At 37.0% G+C, this 25,029-nt stretch overlaps 1 protein-coding gene across 1 annotated transcript in view; it reads right to left on the bottom strand.

Annotated features, from left to right (window-relative positions):
* COG6 (component of oligomeric golgi complex 6) overlaps nucleotides 1-25,029 on the bottom strand; it is a 51,433-nt gene that overhangs the window by 7,974 nt on the left and 18,430 nt on the right. The window contains exons 8-16 of the mRNA XM_068673671.1: nucleotides 24,907-25,000; nucleotides 21,159-21,287; nucleotides 20,962-21,053; nucleotides 16,566-16,630; nucleotides 14,498-14,589; nucleotides 12,700-12,817; nucleotides 3,726-3,857; nucleotides 3,041-3,208; nucleotides 1,046-1,153 (exon numbers count right to left, since the gene is read on the bottom strand). Of these exons, the coding sequence (XP_068529772.1) occupies nucleotides 1,046-1,153; nucleotides 3,041-3,208; nucleotides 3,726-3,857; nucleotides 12,700-12,817; nucleotides 14,498-14,589; nucleotides 16,566-16,630; nucleotides 20,962-21,053; nucleotides 21,159-21,287; nucleotides 24,907-25,000 (998 nt within the window). The remainder of the gene's footprint in view (nucleotides 1-1,045; nucleotides 1,154-3,040; nucleotides 3,209-3,725; nucleotides 3,858-12,699; nucleotides 12,818-14,497; nucleotides 14,590-16,565; nucleotides 16,631-20,961; nucleotides 21,054-21,158; nucleotides 21,288-24,906; nucleotides 25,001-25,029) is intronic.

Genomic DNA, 25,029 nt, shown 5'->3' with positions numbered 1-25,029 from the left:
TCTAAGAACCTCACCCCTGCAGCCAGGGAGAAGGACAGATGTGAAAGAAAATTGCTACTGGAAAGTCTGTCCACATTCCGTTAAACAATCTGCTCTGCTCTGTTTGAAATTGGTTTTAGAAGAGGAGATAGGCTCATGAAAAGGAAACCAAGCTGAGTTACTAATCAGATTATTTCTGCACTTCTAATTGTTCTCTAAAAATCTGTTGAGCTTGGGCACTTCATGTAAAAATATCGGCCACAGAAAAATCATGAAGCTCTCTAACATAGTACTGCTTTCTCCAGAAAACACCATTATTCACCTTCTTCGCAAAAGATCTTAGGCACAGGGAAGAGGGGATGTATTAATGTCTATCATGCATGAAAGGTTGTTTGAAAGAAAAAAGAGCACAAGCTCTAAATTCCAGTTTTCAACTTGTCCGAAGAAACGTGATGTTTTCACTCTGAGAATCACACTGTCTTGGTCCTCAAGTAGGTAGAGCAGTGAATAAAGACAAAAAGCTACATGATTTCAAATTACTATTAAACTCTTCCAACATTTTTTCACAGAGGAAAAATGCAGTAAATGTCTAATGCATGCAAGGCATCCACTCTTGTCTATGGTACAATAGCATGCACTTGAAAAAAACCTTGAATGCCACATACCCAGTAGGTCTGATACATTCTAGATGGAAGTGGTACACACACTCACTACTTGTGTTTTAGACCCAGCTTTGTTCTAATACATTCTGAGGGATATTACACTAGCTATACAGTTATTCTAAGAATGCACAGGATGCTCTGGTGTGCAGAGCCTGTTGATGGTACACAGATAAGCTGCACAGAAGGACTGATGCATCCCAAACCTGCTATAACACAGAGCATAGGGAAAACCTGTACTTCCAAGGTACCTCTGTCTAATACCCATGGTCCCACATGAAAAATCAACAGATAGTATGGAGTTTTTGCTTTCAAAGGAAAATTAATTTGTAAAAATCACAGTGCCAGAATTCTTCTACTAGGCAGGAATGCACTATCATCTGAGTACATCCAGTAAATAATCTTACCTGTTCCGGTTTGTGTTGCTGCACGGAGTTATATATGTAACTCAGACCAGCTCTAGTTAAGACGTAGGAAGCTTGTTCATTTATGAGCGTATCTAAATGAGCTTCAATCTGAAATTTTAAGCATCAGGTATTTATAAAATGGGCATGAGAATATTAAATATAATCACGTCTGGAGTTAAAAGGTCTAGAAACACAAATAATATGAGAATTATAAACAAACAAGGAAAAAGTACAAGTATGAACAGCATAATTTACTCATTTACATCTTCCATATTATGAGAAGCCAATAAAAAGAGCCTATTCTTTCTGTGTAACAGAAGAGACTATTTTTTTTGCATTTGTAAATTCAGCAGCACTAAAAATTAAGAAAAACCAAAACCCTTATACATTGTTATATCTTTTTTTTTTTATACTATAATTATTTGAAAATATTGACAACAGCATGGAAGCTTTATAATAAACAAAAGGAAAAAAATGCCAGTGTTTCACAAGGAAAATTAAATTGAAACCAAGCATGATCAGTAAGGCTTCTACATTCAATACTGATAGCTGTGTGTTTGAAAAAAAAAAAAAAAAAAAAAAAGTTGACAACAACAGACAATGAAGTTACAGCTATTAATTTTGCTTTAATTACCTTCATAAAAATATATATGTATATACATTTTATATTCTGAATATAATCGTCAGTTTGCCAAGAAACCTAATAAATAAATCCAGTTATAGCAGAAGCAACCACCTTTGAGTAGTCTCAGGAAGATTGGGGAATATATACATTATTACTTTTTTTTACAGAAAACTACCCCATGCTTGTTTAGTTCTATTCTCTTAAAAAAAAAAAAAAAAGCTGGAATTCATAATATATCAAACTCTAGTAAAATGCAAGTTTTCTGTGTGATATTTTAAGAGTTCACATTTTTACTTCCTGAAATTGTTTAGAAAAATGTACTTTTCCTTATACATTAGGAGGGAAGTCATAATCTTTCAGTTTGGAGATTTTAACTGTCTTCAGGAGTTCTTTCCTCCTATGATTTTTTTTTCCTCTTACTTAATATGCCGTTCTACCTCCGCTTTATTAATCTACTTAGGTATAATCTTAAAGATTTTTTCAATCTATTCCTGTATTTGTAAAACGTGTGAAGAAAGCAAATGATATTAAATGCATAACCTTCAGCTCTACTGCTTATTTTAGGAATAAATCAATTGCAACACTTACTGTGAAAAAGGAGCTCTGATAAAGGAGATTCAAAATGCCCCAGACAGTTTGGTGGGGTTGTCTGTTTGTTTGTTTCTGTGCTAAAAGGTGCTAGAAATTCTAATTAGGAGCAGATAGGGAAAAATGTCTTACAGCCCATCTTTACGGATGCCTTCAAATAAGCAGTTGTGACCTTTTTCAAAGCCCTCAAGCTCCAAAAGCTCTCCTGAGATGTATTGCAGAGATGTTCATGTAGCAAAACTATAAATGGGTAGCGCCAAGGTTTTTCCAAGTGAATGGTTTATAAACTACATTTCCATTTCAAAATGGTACCAAATATGAACTACTACCCTGGCACGTGAGGTGAAACCAAACGAATGGGAAAGGAAAGGTAGAAAGAAACACTAGCAGTAACCCTCAGCTATACCGTATTAAAACCCCACATGAGAATAGCCAGCCATTTGACCAAGCTTTCAACTACTATGTGTTTCAAGTTGCAGGTATGTATTAGAACAATTTGGATAACGAAAATTTTTCACTAATAGGGATTTATCTGCAACTAAACCAAAACAAAACATTTCTATTAATTTTGTGTATAAAAGATGCTGAGTACCATCATCAGCTCTAATAGCTGGTATTTGCTTATGATCTGTGGCAAGAACCTCTCCCTCTTATCCCATTTCCTTGATTTAGCATTGACCCAAAACAATCAAAGATAACTATGTTCACATCACGACTTACAGTCTGGAAAAAAAATGAAAACAGTAATAAGTTTATTTTCTACTGGGGTTGGTTATGCTCACCTGAAACTGTAACATTTCTAGACGTTTGTCAGTGAATTCAAAGAGAGCCAAAGTAGTCTTCATCATATAAAGCGAATTTACCATGAAGGTTGCCATATCAGCTGTGCCCAAATTACTGGCAGACATAGTACACATCTGTAACAATGGATCTAGCACACAAGATAGAACCTAAAATAGAAAACATACAGAAAAGAGGGAGAGGAGGGAGGAAATCATGTCACACAGGGCTTCTAAGATCATTCTGTCTCTATCATGTATTTATTCCCCAAAGAAGAATAAAGAGAAATGAGAGTTTCCAACTGTGAAAGGAGTTTTCTACTGGATTTGTCAGCAGGTGATCGGCTACCATAGTGATGGGGAAAGTATAAAAACCTGAGAAGAACAGATTCTAACCTAGCAGGAGGAAGAATAACCCAGATTAGATAATTGGCAATTGTGCGATCTTGATGGAGTATTTACTTAATGGAGTAGTAATTGGATAACAGAATTTAGACACTGTGCTAAGAGTAGCACTCCATACTGTACTGTAATTATCCACTTAGTTAGTCACCATCTTATTCACATTAAAAACTCAGGTTTGGTAGAAGGCTCCAAAATGGGACTAGACAAAAAAGATTAATGGACCGAGACTAACTTAAATGTACTTCTTTTTTCCTTCTCTCAAAGAAGTCAAAATCCCTCGTACCTGCACAAAGTCAGCCTGACGAGCATCCAATGGAACAACCGATGAGTCGTGAGATGCCAGAACCTCGCGTAGCAAATTAAGTGTCTGATTTAGTGCAGAGCTTGGGCCCAGATCAGGAGGTGGGAGTTCAACCTAAAGAACAAAATTATCTGGTTTTGTTTGTTTTAAATTCTATTTAGAGCAAACACCATCAAATCTGATAACACAGATACAACCACCTAACTGAAAAATTACATGTAGCCATGCAGAGAAGAATTTTAATTTGACACTGGACAAATCGTGCTTGTTTCAGATTATAACTGCCTGCAACTTTCAGAATAACCACCCCACTCAGTGACAAACAAGCAAAACTGAATTTCTCCTTTCACTCAAAGCATGCCTACCTTATAATCTGTAGAAACACAAACACTACAGGTTTTGGTAGCAAAAAAATACATTTGCTAGATTAAGTACCAGAGAACAGCCACATTGCTGGCACCACTGAGTTTACTTTGAGCAAGGCTTCCTTTAAATGCTCCATAATCTAGAGCAAGCAGAGCTCTAGGATATTAGGGCCATACTGAAACAGTCAAATGAAGTCATCTTCTTGACAAGACTGCGTAGCCCCTGTCATGCAGAGTGGCTGGGTATGAGAGCCGTGCCAGGCTTCAGTAGTCATAGATGCAACAGGCTTAATCCCTAGCAAGCTTGTGCCACAAATTACCAGTACACAAATTAACTAACACAAGCTAACTCAAGTACACTCAAGGAACTGCAATGAATCCTTTTTTCACTAGGAATGTAGCTGTATCTTCCTGTCTTCAGTGATACCTCAAACTGGCTTCCTGCTGCATCCAGACCCTTACCACAACCCAAACTGCCGACCCCATTTCCTTCTGCCAGCCTGTCTTCCTCTCTCCCATCTCCTGACTATTCAAGGGTAAACACAAGTCTGGCTGGATCACGTGGGAGTAAGGAGACTCCCAGGAACACAGACCAAGCGGACACATCAAAGCATAATCTCTTTCCAAAAGGGTGTGAGAACGAAGTTTGGCTTGGCCTGGGACTAGCCTGTGCCACTCAAGATGTGTGGGAGCAGCAGAAGTAGGCAGTATGCACCTCTGCAAAGCTCTTAAGACTCCTGCTCAGCAAGAAAGGAAGGTAGCTCTGGATGGACCCGTAAGCCACGGTTAACAGGCTCCAAAGCTGTCGTTAACAAGAACTCTTTTGCATCCTTCTGAATACAAAATGTTCCTCTGCACTCACTTTCCAAGAGATGGTATAGTGAATTCGAGGAACTAATGGAGAACTGGAACTAATAAGCTCAGAGAACAGTTGTTCAGCATAAATAGTCTTGAAAATTTAAAATAAATACTCTCCTAGCAATGAAGTAACTAATCTGGAAAAAGGCACTTACTCAGCGGTGATTAGTAGTAAAGTCTACTGAAATTTACAGCAGTGACTTCCTCCTTGTTTATTCCTGTTATTATTAGGGGTATTGATTGTGCCCTGAACAGCCTGTTCTCAGACCTGAACTGGACCGTGTTCAGGGATATTTTGGCATTAATTTGAGAGTAGAGACTGATCGGGCTTTCACTTCCAATACACACACAGATCATGGCAATGATAATCTCAGGCTTCTTTGCAGAGAATTTTTGTCCCTTGAAGTAGGTGACGGTCAGAAGTTTCTAAATTAGCTTCATCTTTCATTTAACTTGTTCTTTTGAAGTCCACTGTTTTCTAGATGGGAACAAGGAACAACACTGCTGGAGAATAAACCACCATAAGGAAGAGAGGCTTACATCATTAGATTCTATTAGGGTTAGCTTGAAATTCCCGACTACTTCAACAGAGGCAGAATTATCAGTAAGTGTAAGGAAAATCAAAGCTGTGCTATATTCACATTGAGAATTCCAACCTTTTGCACATAAATATAGGGTGATTTTTTTCAGAATTAAAAAAAAAAAGGTTTAAAGCAGATGTATCTTAATTTATAGATGAAGCTACTGACATCAATTCGTGAGAACTAAATTGCTGCTCTAATTAAAAAAAAAAAAATCATGTCCTGAATGTTTTTACATGAACTAAAAAATGATTATAAATGACGCTATTTCCAGAGAAATAGATTTGAAATGCACCCTTTGAAGTACCTGGTTCACACACAAGCCAGACAAGAACTAGCTAAAAAATTCTCAGAAGAGTTCGGTTCAATAGCATTAAAACATACTCTAACAGTATTTAAGTGTCTAATCAGCTGTAACTAGCAGTTCAGACATGCCAAAAGTAGTCCAACCAGCTGTTCATCCAAAGAAAACAAGAAAAAAAATCCCAATTTTTAAAATTTAATACACGAAACAGAAACTAGTTATCCTAAAATAATAATGGATGCTACAAGTTGCATGTGAGGCTTAGTATAAAAGGTTGTATCTTCATTTAAACTTATCAGCTTTGAAGTTTGAAGTTCCACATATCAGTCAGTGAGGAATAACTACCAATAAAGTAATCTTGCACAATTTTTGTTTCTACTGACTACGTGCAATTCTAGTAAGTACTGGAGCAGACATCAATGAGAGCAGTGTTCTTAGAAGCTCACATACACACCTGAAAACACTCTATAGGCACACAATCAGAACTATTTACATACTACCCTACCTGACCATTAGAAAGTTAAGAGTGCAGAAAGACATGGACTTACTGGAGCAAGTCCAGTGAAGGTCCACAAAGATTGTGTAGGCACTGGAATGTCTCTCATACAAGGACTGGTCAGCCCCAAGAAGAGAAGGCTTGGGGGAAATGTTATCAATGTGTATAAATGCTTCACAGGAGGCGTAAAGAAGAGGGAGACAAAGCTCTTCCTAGCAATGACTTGTGACAATTCAAGAGGCGATGTGAACCGACTGAAACACAAGAAATTCCATTGGATTACAGAAAACAATTTTTCAGTGTGAAATTAGTCAAACACTGGAGACACTTGCACTACTAGGTTCTGCAGTCTCCTCCATCCTTGGAGGCACTCGATGGGACAGAGTTCTCAGCAACCTGCTCTAGATGACATTGTTTGAGCAGGATGGTTGGACTCGATGATCTCCAGAGGTTCCTGCTGACCTCATCTATTCTGTGATGACAGTGTTAAATAAAAGACAACAGTAATTTTAAGTATACAGCTCCTCAAAGAATGCACTGCTAAGAGGGAGAATGAAAATGTTAGTGGCTTTTTGAATGGCCTAATCAGCTTTTAAATTGGACTTTCAAAACCCTCACTGGCAAGGAGGCAGAGACAAAGCACTAAAGATGTGCAACCCTGTAAAAATGTATCAGGGTATTTCACCCTTTCAGTTACAACAGGCTCATATCAGCAGATGCTTCATTCTAGAAAATGAGACAACTTTCACCATGGTTAAACAGCAGCAGCGTAAGAAACGTGTGCATGTCTGCCAGAGAAACTTCAGAGCAGCTGTCTAAGCTCTCCTCAGCCCTGTTAGAATCCTATCACAGATTCCAAAGGAGAATGCCTAATGGCATGCTTTCCTTTCTAGCTTTAAGTTGGAAGAAAAATTCTTGTTAGCTTTCCTTTGTTCACATGGATCCACTCAGACCACAACATCACTCAGACCACATCAACCTACCTCGTTTCATCTGTCCCACAGCTGTTTTCCCAGAAACCCAAGAGGCCTCATTCTTATGGGAACCAAATTATGAGGGAGAAGTTTACAGCTATTCCCATGCAATACTTTAATACATCTCCCACTTTCCAACTTAATAGATAATACAATTGTAACATTTAACTTGCATACATGTAGTATGCATGGTAAAAGACCGGCATTAAGTAACAAAAATCCCAAAGCCTGGCCTTGTGTTCTCTACTAATAATCATCCTTTTCTGACAGGTTAGCTTGGCGTAACCTCTCTTCAGTACCCTTATGATACCTTTCATTTGATTTACTCCAGTGTTTTAAATTACTCATAGAATCATAAAGGTCGGAAAAGACCTCCAAGATCATCTAGTCCAACTGTCCCCCTATCACCAATATTACCCACTACATTCTTTCCTTTAATAATTGTTCTGGAGTCCTACTGAAGCCAGAGTAAGGACAGGTGTGCTTGAAAATTCCCTTATTGCAAGCTGGTCTAATAAAACATGCTGTCATAACGAGCCATGTGTAAGAGGCTCATTAAAGTGCCTTACCAGTGGAGTCATGGTTTCAAATGCCAATTCTCTCAGCATGAGTGTCCATCCACTCCAGTGCACTAGGTGTTATTAACTTTGCTTCCAGTTTCATTGGACCGGTTTGTTTTCTGATAATTATTTGCATTTAGTATTTTCCCCTGGATTTATTATCATCTGTAAAATGGTAACCTGTACCAGGTTGGTTTTATTTAGATCTAGACAGCGATTAACACAATCAGAACCCCAAATTCCTGAACATTTCGTTTATCAGTGCATGGGCAAAGGAAACACAAAGGATATTTAAAGACTGAACCCACAGTTCTAAATCACTTCCCTTGCATGTTTTTGGGGGTTCAAGAAAGATATAAAGAAACAAATACCAACAAGATTTTCTGACTGGAGACACTAACGTGGGCCAAACCCCATTTGGGTTCAATATGGAAGGTGTTCTAAGTCAGAACCTAAACATATTGTTACCAGAGCTCAAAAGCACTGGAATGACTGCCTCTGAAGGATAAAAGCCCATAGAATAAAAGTCGATGCACTGAACTTTCAATGACACAGAAGGCTAATGATGCACAGCTTCTATATGATGCCAGCGTTGAGTCCTGTGACAATCCAAGAATCTCAGAGCTGTGGATTGCATTTCAGACCCTGAAAACAAAGTAACTTCGGAATTTCTGCCACCAAGCTTCACAGCAGTTTTCAAGGAGTACAGGAGACAAAGACTCCCTTGCATACTTACTGCCTTTCTTTTGATAAAAATGAACTTACACTTAGACAGTAAGCTTAGATTTCAGATCCTAAGGAGCCACCCGAGAAGTGTGACCGTGAACAAGATAAGTCTTCAGTCTCAGACTGAAGAATCTGAAGTTGTGAGAACTGCTGACTCTGTTATTTTCAGACTACAACCAGAATGCTTGAGGTTTTCGGATGTAATCAAAAAAACCTTTACAGGAAAGTGCATCTGAGCAAGCCAGTAAGTACTCTGAAATAACTAGGGATTTTCCTGTATCATCTACAGTGACGATTTGACAACCAAAGAAGAAGAATCTTGATCTAAGACTGCCTTCAAGTTTCCATACAGCCTTGTGCCTGTGAAACTTGTTATGCAATATGGGACTCTTCCTCAAAAACAGATGTGAACAGGAAGCTGCTTTCTTGTCCTAGAAAGAACATCTTGAAGTCTCAGTTTCCCATTGTGCTTCAGAAACAAAACGCCAGCCAGCTTTGAAGGCAATACTCTACCCAGCATAATCAACAACCCAGGGAATTAAGTTTTCTGTGGTAATGAGGACAGAGACAAATCTGTCCTGTCATTCCTCTACATTCAAAGGAGATGTTCTAGAGGAGTTAGCATATTTAGTGAAACCTTTGTCTAAAAAGTTCACAACTAGCTCTACTTAAGAGCAAGTTTTGCTTAAATACTGCTCACCTATCAACTATTAAATTGTAGATACTAGAAAAAAATATCATAGCAAGACACAATAACAACATATCAATTTAATCTAGACAGTTCTTCCCACATTATAGCACAAGAAAATTTTCACATGGCTGAAGAAACCCCTGTTAAGTTACAAATTCATCAGTAATGATGACTAAATCTTCTGGAATTGAGTAGCTATGCACAGTAATTACAAAAATACTTACATTGTCTTTAAATGAAATAAAAATTGTAGAACTGATTTCCATTTCAAATTATTTGCTCGTGATTTCTAGATTATTATCTACAACTGCTGATATTGAGGGAATACTATCATCAAAATGGTGATCTAATCAAAGTAACGGACAGTCGATATTCTTTGAAACAGGCTTATCAACTACTTAAGATGCAAAATGTAAGCAGAATTATGAAAAAAACATGGTTTCCAGACTGTAGAAGTGAAAAGTAATTTAATAATTTTACAAGTGAGTATCCTCTTTGTGCATAATGGATCAGCAGCAAAGCCTTTGCAATCATATATGTAAGCACAAACGTCTGTTCTCCAGTACTTTACTCTTCTCCGAAAATAAAAACAGAAAATCTGGAAACGGATGCAGTGGGATGCATAGCAAAAAGCTAGTTGGGATGTGAAGAGACTTGTACTCACACACATGCATTGTTTTGGTCTGAACACACGTTAGCAACAAAAAATAAAAACCCTGGATGATAAAAAGCAGTCTCGAGAGTCCTCAGAATATAAAACCATTGTGACTTCCAGTGCTATATTAATGGAGACGTATGAAAAGGCATAAAAGTTGGTTATCTGCGTATTAACACAATAAAGTAACAGGAAAATAAAATTTATGACAAAATAAAGGTCTATATCAACTGAAAAACTAATGTTTCTGAGTGTAATTCAGCCTACTAATTTTGCATTTTTTGTGAAGTAAAACTAATTTTAGTCATGAGAAAATAGGACATGATTCTATCAATTTAGTAGCCCATTTATAAAGGGAAATAATATAAAGTGATTCACTGGCTAAAATTCTGTTAAAATACTACACATCACTACAGTCAGGCTTCTTCTCACCCTAATGGTTACCAGAGCTAACTCTTAAAGTGCATATTAATAAATAATTGCAAAAGCCTTTGTTACTCATACATCTAATCAACTTCTTAGTCTCTTTAATCCATTGACCTCAATTATATCCTGAGGAAAGATCTTCAGAGTACATATATGCAAAGTACAACTGACAATTTCAGATTTAATATACAGAATGTGTTTACAAGAAAGAACAATACTACTGTGTATCTTATGGGATACACAGTAGGCTGGGTGTGCCACTTCATCCTGAATGACTTGCACTGAAATGCCATTGAAGGTTGCAAGCACAACCATCATCTTCATTTAAAGTCAGTAAACCCAAATTCAACTCCTTTATAAAACAAGGCAGCGTCTAGAGGCAGCTACATCCAGGCCAGAGACTGGGGGAATGGAACTAAGAGGTCAAAGAGGATTACACAACCTTCCCTTAGTGACCACAAAAAGAACAGACACCATTAATTGGGGGATCACAATTTCTTTTATCACCCCTCCTTAATTCTACTCATCTCCAAACTGAAAACAGCCTATCGTCCAAACCAAAAGTACAAAGATTGTGAGTTATGTAAGCAGAAAAATTATGCTGGATCCTGTTTGAGTAAGATGCAAGACCCAGAAAGTTAAATACAACAGAGCTAAATATAACAGAGATGAATACAGCCCAAAGCCAAGAAAACTTTTGTTAAATACTACTTTGCACGTTCTTTCTAAGCAGTCGTAGTTCTTTGCTAAGGTCCATTACTGATTTCTCTTCATTAAAAGAGCAAACACACAAACAAATAGTTTATTTCAGATTAGGCATTAGGAAAGAAAATATTCTGAGGAACTCATATGCAGCTAGCATACGCCATAAGCTTTATTTGTTCATACTTGGGTAAAATCACATGGTCTCTGTTCATTGTACTTTTCATGAACTCACCATCAGTAGTAGAGAAACTACTGTTCTGATGACACTATATTGAAATGGAAACACCCCATGACAACAAACAATGTGCTAGGTGGACTTGGCAGTAAGGACTGGGGGACCAGCAGCAACCAATGACTCATCTGATGAAGGGTATAAAACCACTGAAAGGAGTCACTGAAATATAAGGAAGGAAAGAAGAAGAGGAACAACTATTCCCTTGAGAAAGACATTCCTCAGACTTTGCAGAAGGGCAAGGAAGCAGAACCAGAGGCAAACAGCAGAATGAGAAAACTACCTTGGGACCACAGAACAACATTAACTGAACTCAGAACATCCCAGTGACTGCTCGGGGAACTACGAGGTTTTGCACAAACATCAGCTTCTGCAAATCTACATATATTCTGTGCTTTTCCATTGGGTTAAATACAACTAATTCAGAAATGCATTTACAAAACTTCAGTGTTTGTTTTCCACTTTCAAACAGCATTTCTAAGCAGAAAAAACAGAAACGTGGGGACTTCTTTGCCAAACTCTGGGATTGTGCAATGCCTTGGAAAAGTCACCTCTTCCTGATTCTCAGACCTAGGCAACCTACCACATCTCAAATAGGGATGTTGGATAAAGATCAGATCCCTAGCAAATGGAAAAGGATATGCAGCCTAACAATTTGCTTTTACTTTGCTTAGATCTCAGGAAGGTGAGATTTATCTGGTGGATCCACCATCAGCAACCAGATACGAATACAGCGGGCAGAGCTTAACAAGAACTGTATTAGGTACTGAAGAATGGAAAGTTCATTGAAATGCAAACAGGAGAAGAAAATATACCAAGGAAGTGATACTGGCTTAGGGACAGGTGCTTTTTTGGTTTAACAAAAGTATATTCTCCTTTTAACAACAGCAATGTTCACGGTATAGAATTGTTTTTATAAAAGACAGAAAAGTTTAAGTTTTGCTTTTACTCAGCTTAGCTTCCTGGGATATATTCATAACTTTAAGAAAGGAATTACACACATGAGTAATTAACTACTGATCTGATGATGCATTAATACAAGTTATCTAGCTCAATCAGCTGACCTTGCTTTACTGCACTTTGGGAAATTTCCCAATCAGTACTTTTGTTGGTTGTAGATTTTAGAACTATGTAAACTTCTCTGCCGCTCTGTTATCAAATGATGCTAATAACATTATTTTTAAACATATTTACCAACAGTAATTAAAGAAGTAAAAAACTTAAGTTTTAACGATATCCCTTCTCTAGAATATAGACACAACATAACTGATTTTGGGAAAAGCTGAAGTCTAAAACAGCTATTCATCTAATACTCTTACTAGACAAAACAGAAATGAAAGTTTTGGTTTTGAAATATGAAAGCCGCATGATGTTGAAACAAACCTTGTCCATGAGTTTACTTGCATGAAGGCTCAGACTATTAAAGAATATCTTCTTACTCAACAAATGCATTTCTTCAATTGTTGTCAACAGTGTGGCTGCGCTGTTTCCCACAATACCACTGAAAACAAAATTAAGATTAACTACATAATCTGAAGGGAGGGAGGAATAAGACAGGATCAGAAACTTTAGACAGCATTTCAAACGCAAATTTTTCAGAGTTCAAAACGTACAACAAATCACTGTAGGAAACTGTTCTCCATATTGGCTTTCTGAGAGATTCACTCATAAGATGACTGCGAGAACAAGCATTACCAAAAGTAACATCTGCTTGATGACATGGTTAAGTACAGTCTATATAAAGTTGAGTACAAACATTTTAGTATAATTCTAACATTTACTGGATTTTTGTTTTGTTATTATGCAAATCTACTTGTTATACAAAACAGATTACATAAACAAAAAGGGTTGATAACTTTATTCTATCATACTGTCCTCTAGGGACAGCATCCTACCTCTATTCAGTGTGATGTGATGCATCTCCAGTGATACAAGAATTCATGCCTTGCTGTTCTGAGTGTCAGGCTATTACATTTAACGTAACTACTGCATAAACCTTAAACTACCTTACCTGACTATGAACGTCTCACTAATCTACCTTTTGTCTAAAGTAAAAACACTTCTACGCTACCAAAATGGCAGGTTAAAAATTAATTGCATCATAATGGAGCTAGTTCTTGTAGCTTAATTTTCAGAACATAATCTTGTTGCATTTAATGGGTCATTTCTCCAAGTGGGTTTTCCCTTCATTACTTGGGTGGACCTCCTGTATACAGAGAAAATTACTCAGCTGACAGAAGGTGCTTCCATGGTCTTTAGGCAATGCATCATAGCAGGAGAGAAAGCAACAGATTTCCTAAGGAGGGTCTGCCTAAGACCCTCCTCCATTTTAACATCACATATTCAATTGCTTTACTACCACCGGGAAACAGACTTTGGAGACAGAGAAACAGCAAAAATATTGAAACTGTTTTTGACAACAAAATTAGGAATAAAACATTTTGCTCAATATTGTAAAAGAAAAAAGGTCTGATATGTGTTCTACCATAGACCTGTAGTGCCATCACACGTGAAGACTTGAGGAGATGCCCATGAACCATTTATTATTAACCAATATATAAATACCAGAAAATAGTAGTTATATTAGTGACTCAAATCCTCAGCAGTTCAGTCCAGGGCTGTGGATGAAAATTTTCCTGTTACTGTTGTTTCTAACCAATATGAACTACTGTGAATGCCACAATCTATAAAAAACAGAGGTTCTGGCTTGTCTCTTGGTTCACTGAATTTGGTGGCACCTGACAGGTTGGAAGATGATTGGTGCACCTTGAACAGCCAGATACAGAATAAGGCAAGCATCTTCTCAACAGGAAAATGCAAGTGCACAGTCAGAAAAAATGGTATCCAAACATAGCTGTTTAAGGAAGAAAAATCTAATTTCAAGAGAGAATTTAATTCTATCACTTTCTCAAAGGGATACTTTGTCATCTTAATGCATATATATCTCTATATACATATATAGATATAAATAAAACATCTATCAACACAATAAAATTTATTTATCAATTTTTAAAAATTGATGCCATATTCCAAAGCAGACTCCATATGTATTGATGGGAGTGAACAGATAAATGGCATCCGCTAAGGCCAAGAATACTCTTTTTAATATAGCAATCTTCATGCTTACAATAAATAATAGTAATAAAAATTATATCCTTAACATACTTTGTAGTTTGTATACCTGATTGTATGGTGGTAGAACTTGAGAAGATTGGAAATCTTGTACAGTAAAACTGCTCCTGGCTCAGCAACAATCACCTGCTCAATTCTAACCTGCAGGAAAAACAAACATCCTTCAGGTCAAACACCCTAAAAGCCAACCTCTATGATTTTATATACAATACAATGCTGACTTCTGAGAAATAAATTTGAACAGAAATAAATTCAACAAGAGACAATGCCCAGTTAACTCTAGCTTTCTGCTTGAACCAAAGTATTTCTTGGGTGCAAAGCCTCTGGGTAGAAAACAAGCAGGTATATTCTTAAAAACTAAACTAAAGTAATCCCACTGCTGTGAATATTTGTCTATAGGTTTTTGTTGCAACTTGTTATTGAAAATTTCATAATAATGAGATCACTTTATGGATTAACACCAGTACATACTGGAATTCTCCCCAGCACTGAACAGAGCAAGAACAGCTGCAGAATCCCTAATCTGATCATTAGCATCATGCAGCAATTCCGAACATCCGAAGTATGAGGTATTTTACCCAAAAGACAAAACTTCACCTGGATTAATCTCTCCTTTATTAAAGGAGATATCATGTACCTGCTACCAGTATGTAATTATTTATTACTAACAGCTATGTTGCCTGTTTATCTCAACCAGGAGATATTGGTTAGGCAGACCAAAACAGTGCTGACTTTCTTTACACTTGGACAGTCGATGTCTTGTCTTGTCTCCATGGTACACACAGTCTCAATTCACCCATAAAAGGCTGCGCCAAGGTCAAGCTCTGGGCACTCATGAAGCAGTGATAGTCAGTGACTTATCACTGCCCTATTCTCCCACGTGCCTGTGTGTGAAAGGGCTACACACAAATCACCCGCCGCCACCCGCCCTCCCAAGTTATTTGTCTGCTGTTCAAAGGAGCGCAATGTGCAGCAGTGCCTTCTTGTCACCGCCAGCTGCACAGAGAAGGAACTAAGATTATGCTCCCTTGGCATCTAGGTCAGAGACCAAAAATGCAGAATATTTGTTGACTCTAATTTGCAAAGCTCGATGCATGAAGTTAATTTCGACATTCAGGTGTACTTTGTTCTTCAAAGCATGCATATGTACAGATGTACATATACAAATACCCATTTCCATTGTGTGAAAGGACATTTGGGCAGGGGCATAGTACTGAGTACAGTCTCTTGGCCTGAGCATAGCCTAAAGATTTTAAAGAATACCACAGAAGTAAAAAAAGGTCCAGAGAAGGGTAACAAGATGATCAAAGATTTTGAAAATTGTTTCTGTACTGTTCTGGTGACAGTAAACTAAGGTGAAGCTGTGGAGGGATATGCCAGACATACAGCAAATCAGGTGGGCACAAAGATGATAACTAGGAAACGATTTTTCACACTCTCTTTCAATACAAGAGCTGGAGTTATTAAACATAACAAACCCAAAAGGAGCTGGCTTTTCAAACAGTACAGTTGAACTGTGCACTTCCCTCCTGCTGGATATGTTGTGAACATCATTTCATACCAACTTGACATATTCAAGGAAGAAAAATATATTGTGGTGTATCAAATACAAAGGAGTAGCTATGGCTCAGTAAGTCCTTGTTAAGTCCACAAACAGGCAAAGAAACTATTCCACAAAAGCATCTTGAAAAACTTGCACAAACTGTACACTCTTCCCCTAAGCATATAAAATAGACACTAGAAAAACCAGGGTACTAAGCTAAAATGATTTTTCATTTGACCCACTACAGTCATTCCGATACCCTTATCCTAAAGCTAAATTTTTGCACCTAAGCATCATTAAACTGTAAGAAAAGTAAAAGAAAATCAAGATACAGATTTACTATCCTTGTATCTCTCACTATACAACTATTTATTATCATACCATGAACTACCTATCTGTGAACTACTGGACCTTTAATTTTGAAGGGTTTTATGATTTTTAAAGCTGATAACCTAACACAACCAAGGAAAATGAAAATACATTGTAGAGATTGGGCATGGGACCTGGAAAAACCCTGCAGAACAGTTTTTTTTTTTAATTATTTTTAGAGTTCTAAGAAATTAATACACCTCACCTTTAGAGGTCTGCAGACACCTTCTGTGATGTGCCCAACTACTTCTTGAATATTTTCTTCCACACCTATAGTTAAAGCAAGCACATGCTAAGAATATGCAAATGTAATTCTCTTTTCGTCTATTATAAAACAAATAAACACATGTAAGAGCTATTCTTCCATAAAAAAAGCATTATGAACTACATGTCATTTTCTCCACAAGACTAGTTTACACCTCCACTGAACTTCACATCTAGCCACCAAGAAATGGTTGCATGACAAACCACAGTCCCGAAGAGTCACTGCTTTATGCTATGTAATTGCTTCCTAGCACAATGCAGTGCCTGGGGATTTGAAGCAGAAGGAAAAAAAGGAAACAGTAAATGATCTAGCCAGAAGCTGTCACAGTAAGGCTCAAGATCAGCAGTTCTCAAAACTAAACAGGAAAAAAAAGGGCACTGGGATGTTCAAGGAGCAACAGTACTTATCATTTTGAAAGGCCTGAGCTATAAGTACATGCATCTATCAGTGTTGGGTAGTGACGTGCTTGTTGTAGTGTTACAAATTAAATCACACATGTACCTGCACACTGCAGTGTACTACTACAGCATTACCAAATGCTTCCTCTCTAGCAGCAGCTGAAACTGATCTTTCAGAGAACAAACTATATACAAAAAAGAATATTGCCCTATCTTATTGTGAAACACAAATGAATTGTTGCATGGCAACCAGCACTGTCATAAATCAATCAAACTGAAAGCAACAGATCTTCAAGCTCTCACTTCAGTAACAACTCAGAATAGATTTATGGAGACAGCAATACTTTAATTCTAATTTAAAACTTGTCAACAGGAGTTCATCTTCAGATGGGACCCATGCAATGAACAGTAAACAAACTGACTGTGACATGTGATAAAAATCAGGTGACCTGAAGCTATATTTTGCAGATCTCATTTCACACTAGCAGAGAATACCTCTAAGAGAAAAAAAAACATATAAAAGATTAAAGATGTGTGACAAAGCCTCTTTAGACCAAAATACATGAAAAGCCACATAAGCACAAACAACTAAATTCGGTGTGGTGGTTGTCTTGAAGCACACTACATTGGTAAGTAATAAAAATATGTTTGTATATTGAAGTATCAATACTAAGGAAGATAGCGAGATTACAAACCACAAGATTTGTGGCCTGTTGTGTAATGGCTAACTCCCAGACACACCCTAATAATTTAGGCAATTTTTGGTAGGAGCAGCCACTTTTGTTCGAGCACACATTTGCAGTCGTGTATCTAGACCAGATTGACTTAATAACGAATTCTTGGATATGAAAGTTTTAGCTGCAAAAATATACAAGTTTAAATACCAAGGGAGATGGAACTACAATTTTGATATATCACATGCTTGTGCTGTCAAATACACTTTCATGTCCAATTAGAATATTTTAGACTCAGCAAACAGGAAAAATAAATCTTCCAACACGGTTGATTATATAACTGTTGCAAGTATTAGCACATCACAGTGACATGGAAGAATTATGGATTAAACAATCCTTATGGACTCAAAATCACTTTTAGGAAACAGTTCATTACTGAACATATGCTTTTGGCTGCCTGTTACACCATATATAATTTTTCTCTGCATGCCCTTCTGTAAGAGACATCTTTCTTGTACCTTCATGTGGCTTCTGCTCTCCAGTTAGCTTCTTGTAACTCCATGAAAAATAGGTTTCTATTCCTTCTCTTAAACATAATGCCTGTGATTCTCCCTTCTTTTCAAGTACAAGTTCTCTACAGGACTGGAAAGCTCCCTACCAGCAGCATACCTGAGCTCCACAGAAGAGAACCAGATGCTTTATGTCTGTCCAGTACAATACAAAATCATTAATCTTTTCTGAATGTGTTTTAAATGCTTAAAATTTTGGAAGTATTTTGGTCAGGTTAATTTTCAAGGGTTAACATTTGCAAGCTTACAAAACTTTTTAGAAGTTATTCTTGAATATTTATTTGTGGGCTATTTAGATCATTCTCTCTACACTCAAAACTGTGAACATCTCTCCAAAATAGCATTCACACAGTTTTGCTTCCACTGGGATCAAACCTACATCTGCCTCCATCTGTAGATAGCTAGATGTGTCTTTTCTTTTCTCTCTCTTTTTTTTTTTTTTTTTTTTACAGAAAGGGGGAATATTTTTGTTTAGATGCAATTTACCACCTTCTCCACAGTCCTGAAATTATATAGACTTTATAGGAGAATTTAAACAATAATCTGAACTCAGAGAATCCTAATTTCAAATTACAAAAATGGTTCTACTTCCAAAAAAGATCTCCAAGCTGAAACTGAAGTTAAAACATTTTACTGACCTATGACAGAGAAAGCTTATTTCACCTAAATTTTGCCTTCAAATTTACTTGCCTACTCTATGCTAGCTTCTTGGGCTCCCTCTATAGGAAACAGGGAAAAAACAGAACGGAACAAACAGTTTTGATGAAGCCTATGAAAATGCCTCTATCAGACCTACCTTTTGTTAGGAAGATTTGCTTTCTGGAGACACAAATCACTCTCATGATTTATCATCAAAATCAACAAGATGCCCACTTTTTAAATGGGCAAGTTAAACTAACTTAACTTTTCCTGTAGCCTGTGCAACAAGACACCTGAAGACTGTATAACAATACAGATAATTCATCTTGAATCTCTCAGTACAATACATGCTGTGCCTACTGGATTAGTCAGCACCAACTTAGGATTTATAGCTATATGATGTGTATCTTAATCTACTTAATCTGAATCATAATGCTGCACATTCCACTTAATGGTCCTTGTTAAATGCAGCGGTATCCCATTAAATACTGTTTCATCTTCAAGACCTTATCCTACAACTATCATCATCAGTATTTCTCCCAAAGATGCAGAGGAACAGTTAATGGATGCATCCTCTAGGCTTTGTTGCTCCCACTGTGAAGGTAAGAATCCCTCCCTAGGTTTCCTGAAAACTGGGCAACAGTGATGGCAAAGCCATTCCTGATAAGCTCTCAAAAACATTTTTGCTTCAGACAAACAGTGAAACTCTTGTTTATAACAGTCCCTTGGGAAAAAAAAAAAGCTTTGTCTTGGTGATATTTTTGGGATTTTTTTCTCCAAAACATTGCTACTCCCTGTATTCTCAACTACTTTACCCTGGCCTATGGCTGAAATTCTCAAAATATATCTATATTCGAAGGACATAGTATCTGAGCCTGACTTCCTGCCAGAAGACTAGAGTATTTAATGGTTAAACAAAGCACTGCACAAGGGAGGAGAACTTCAGAACAGAATGGAAGACTGGGCAATAGCACAGTCAGCTGCAGAACCAGATGCAGTAACATTCTCTGTGTGGCCAGCTTTTCCTGAACAACTCCCTGTTTACAGCAAAAGCATCAGATCTTCATGTACAGAATTACCATGTCTTTTTCTCCACCATGCAGGCATCACGAGGTCTACGTTCTTGACTCTCTGAGATATTATCACTGTGTAAAATTAAATTCACTTCTACAGTATGCTGTAACTGTAGCTAAAACCCAACAACATTCCTTTGGTTTGATTTACAACAGTCCTACTTTAAACAGCCTACTTGCTCATATACCTTTAATTACAAAAGCTATTTAATACTTCCAGCAGCAAGGAAAATGAGAATGCATATTAACTTTAAATCCCAGAGCAGGACTCAATTAAGACATACAATCTGAGAAACTCACCAAAAATACAGATTAAACATCAGCTCTTACGCTGAGGTTTGTTACAACTGAACATACGTGTTTTATTTGTTTAGTAAGTCTTTGGCTTAAGCCATACAAGCTAAACATATTACTGCTTCTACATGAAAAGTTTCTTAAAAGCATGGTTCAATCTACTTAAAAAGCAGCAAAGGGGATGAAGAATCTGTGTTAGAATCTGTAGATGCATTAATAAAGGACAGCCTTGATATTAAAAAGCTTCATACATCTATGAGTGACCTGCTTTGACCTTCAGAAACCTACACTGGTATGTTACAAGACAGAAGAAACTTCCATTTTACTTGCAGGAAGGAAGGAACAGAATTATTGAAATAAATTACTAAGCAAATGATCAAGGGATAATAATCCTCAACAGATCAACAAGTAATCTATCACAATATTTTCAGAGAGACAATTTTGAACTCTTTGTCCCTTTATAAATTTAGCATAAACCTATTGTGAGTGAAATGAAAAGAGTAAAATTTGAAGTACTCTTCTTTGCTGAGGGCTTTCTTCTGGCAAAATGCAGCCTACGCTATTCTGAAGTTAATTCCAGTAAAATGAAAGTTCAACTCTCATAACTTATGCCCAGTCTAAGAAATTACTCACACTTTTTAACTTTTTTCTTATCACTTCCCAATATATGATTCAAAATCTAGTACTACCTTGAATAGTTACAAGCTTTAGCATCGCTTCTAGATGTTCTTTTTCAGACGCTGTAGCTTGATGCAGCCAGGCCAGCATGTCCCCGACGTACCTAAACAAAGACAGAAATTTCTGTGTAAATCAGGGGTTCACGATGTGAGAGATTTAAAGTGTGAAAAGAAGAATTATTTCTTATACATTCTTACTAGTACAGTACCTCAGAGGATCGTGGGAGTGCATTTCAATAGGGCGGGGAGTACCTCCTAGACCTCCTCTAGTAAGAGCATCTATAAAGCCTCGGACTACAGCACTCCTTCGAGCTGTTCCGAACTCATCCAGAGTGTACCTGTTATCAAAACATGAAAATGAGTAAAATAAAATAGTTCACCTCATCGCACTTGATTAGTTCAGCTTTACAGTTAAAGCAAGTAACTGTTTCTACAGTTCCAGGCAACTTGCACCAATGCTTCTACTATAAAGCATTCAAAACTTCCTGATTTTCTTGACTCCTCATTAACAGACACTAAGGATGGCTTTTCCTTGACCCTTCCATTTGCTTATCACACACAAATAAATAAATGAAAAATCATCTTTTTCAGTTTTGCACATATAAGCATGTATTGACAGGTCTAGAAGTCCTGTTCACATGTGGTTCACAGCTAAATGGCAGAAGCAGCAACTTACTCCACCACAACACAAGGCTTTCCATCTCCTTCTTCTAGGCCACCAGATGAATGATGGTGACAGTTATTTATTTGATGGTTTCTCTATGTCAATCAACTGAGTCTTACTTAAGATACTTAATGCACGGACACTACAGACCAGACTGCTTAACACCAAATGGCATGCTGGTAAAAGAGGAGGTACCCAGGGGATACACACAGCTCAGTTTTGGAGCAGGCTACTTTCCTGTTGGGGCTGAAGCACAATAACAAGTGATGGGAAATGAACACTGCTAATATCCTTGCTTATCTGCTTAGAAACAGGACATTTGCAAGCAATGGAACACTTTTTTTTTTTTCATCAACAGAATTTAAGTATTTTGAACAAAGCACACAAATTACAATGGCAAAAAAAAAAAAGAAAAAAAACACAACAGCTTATTTTTCCCATATAACTGAAGAAATGCCACAGAGTAGGCTTGGTGTCACTTACCCATGACACCCAGCAGCTGAACAGATGTAAAAATAAAATAATAATAATAGAAAGCACGTTACTCACTGACTGAAGTTAAATGAGCACTATGCTCGCAATTAAACAGATGCGGAGGACAAAATACAAAAGGAAATAATAACTCGAAACATTTTTGACACAGCGTAAGTTCAATTAGATTTCTCTTATACTATAAATAATCTAATGGATCCTTCATTATTTTTTTTGCTCTGTTACTATTTAAGGGAGAATAAGGAGGGAACACAGTGAAGAATCAGGAAATTTCTTTTTACATCTTTTTTCTCCCCACACACTGTACTTGCTCACTTGCAGAGTAAAGATCGATCTATCTATACTTTAAAGGCTGGTAAGCCTATAACAAATCACTACTCACAAAAATTATGCAATTAAGAGTGGAAGAGTTCTGGGATCTGCTGACTACCCATAGTCCAGGAATAGCAGCACCGCAGTGAAAAACCTCAAGTGTTTGGAGAAACCAGTTAAGCTCCCCACCACACTCCAATAAACAGCCGTATCATTAAAAATACAGCAGCATAATAGCACGATGTTTGTTTTGAAAACAGCAGTTAGTAATGATAATTTTGTTTAAGAAGAAAAAAAGACTCATTTTGCTTTTGCTCTCAGTAGAAAAGGGTATTGCTATGACAAAATCCTGCATGCATAAAAAATCATTAGTAACTATTATTTACACTAGAAACACAGTATTTAATACTATGTTATTACATGTGTTCATGATAGGGTAAGAAAACAACATTTGTATTCTTTTCAGCTCTGCTCCAATTTTTCCAGAACCCAGTGAAGTAATAATCATTAGTGGGGAGAGGAAGAAGGCAGTGGAAAAGCTCTGAAAATCAGAGTGGAGGATGGAAGAAGCACACTGCTTCCAGCTATGACTCCATGCACTATCTATGAAACAGTTTTCAATTTTTCTGTTAGAAACAGGAAGTAAAAGCAAACATTTTAGATCCCTACTGGCTGCAGTTCCCAAAAGTCCATCCATGGTACAATCTTTCTTCCACCTTAAAGTTAAGGAAACATAACTCAAAAGAAGTAAACAAGAATTTGTAGTCTTGTTTCTAAACTCCTGTCCTTCTCCATCTTATTTTCATCCAACCAAATCACAACCTTTATCAGATGCAAGGACCGTGATTTGGAAGAAAAAGTAAGTTTAGCAGCAGTGTTTAAATGCATAAGAACAACAACAAACTGAAGTTTTCTCCTATGAGATAATTGTTATATTTTGATCTCAGCAGTTGGAATGTACAAAGGCATATAAATAATCTTTAGATTTCAACTATAAAGCGTGAGTTCTGTTATTTTGGCAATACTGCTGTAGAAAGTGATTAAGCATGGTTATCTGTGGTGGGAGACACGGCTCCATCTTCTACAGTAATGTTTACTTTTGCCTTTGAGAGAAAAGAAGTCCTATCACTGCCCTACTTCAGGTTACGTTAGTATTGCTTTTCGTAAGGAAGACGTCAGATGAAAAATGAAGTCTCTTTAGCAGATTCATTTTAAACTGGACAGATGTGAGTTCATACAGAAGATAGTTTAGTTTTATTTTTAAGTGTTAAGAAAGCAAAACTATAGTTTTGTAAAGTCTGAAAGTAACCTCATAAAACAAAATATTTGTTGCAGAAACTATGTATTTATAAAGAATCCTATAAAATGTTATGAACAATCCTATGCAGCTGTGAAAAAGGGCTTGGTCGACAGGCTGCAAAAAGGGGTCTGCAACCCTCAGCTCTGGCCTAATATAGGAGCTGGCTGTAGAGCATGCACGGAGCATTAGCTGGAGAGGTCAAGTGGCACCAACTTTTCCTATAATTACTAGCAGATCTGACAGAGCCTGTAGAGATGTGCACTGTCTCTTGTACTGACAGAATGTTTAATGTCCATTCACACTACACATTTTACCCATGAAAATGTACAGTATGACACAGCTAAAGACAAAGATAGCCTTTGAAAGACAGCTGAGTGTTCTGTTCTCCTGCATGCCTGTGGCTAAGAGTAATTTGCAATAGTTGCAAAATACGGTAAATGCATTTAAATTAAAAACAAAAATCAAACCAAATCAAAGAATCAAACCTTTGCTCAAAAGCAAAGAAGCTAAATGTACTAGGATTAACGATAAAACAGTACCTCCTCAGGTGTACGGTCACCCCAATATAAAACGTTCTTAGAGTGCCACCTCGTGGTTGCGTTGTCTACTTACTAGCTGTGAACTACTTCATTCAAGTTAACAATCCCTTCAGCAAATTCTGGACAAGAACTAAAAACTAGTATGTAATGTACATATCTAAGTACCCCTATGCTTCGGAGGCCCAAATTTAGTAGACTTTTTTTAATATATACTGAACAACTCATAATGGAAGACATTCTCACTACCAGGAGCACTTCAGTTAAAGCTAATTAGCATTTGTCAAATTTTTACTTTGGGATTTTAAAGAAGACACCCATATGCTTTGCATTGCTTTTTTTTTTTTTTTCCTTTGGAAAAACCCTACAAGAAGAGCAGCAGAAATTTACAATTCTTTTAAGTTAAAATCAAAATTCTGACAGTTTACTTTAATTTCAAAGCAGTAAGTTGGAGAAAGTCCAACATTTACTGTATCATAATTATGTCAAAAAGACTTCTGAATATAGAGAAGTGTGATTTTATATTAATTTTTAAATCTGATGCTAACTAAATTGTCACTGTCCTTTGCACTGCAACTCACGGAGATATAACTTAAGTTTCACAGGCTGAAAATGCTCATTTCTGTTAGAGATGATGATGAACATTTACTTACTTATACAGGACAGGTCTGTCTTGTAAGGCTTCCATGGCTTGAGCAAGAACTGGAGAAATGTCACACGACTCTTGTGTCAAAGTCCTGCACTCATCTATAAAATAACAGTGGTAAAAGTGCTTT

This window comes from Anas acuta, chromosome 1, assembly GCF_963932015.1.
Source record: "Anas acuta chromosome 1, bAnaAcu1.1, whole genome shotgun sequence".
Taxonomy (NCBI): Eukaryota; Metazoa; Chordata; class Aves; order Anseriformes; family Anatidae; genus Anas; species Anas acuta.
The sequence above is the reverse complement of the archived record's forward strand: the minus strand, read 5'-3'. Positions and strand labels throughout refer to the sequence as shown.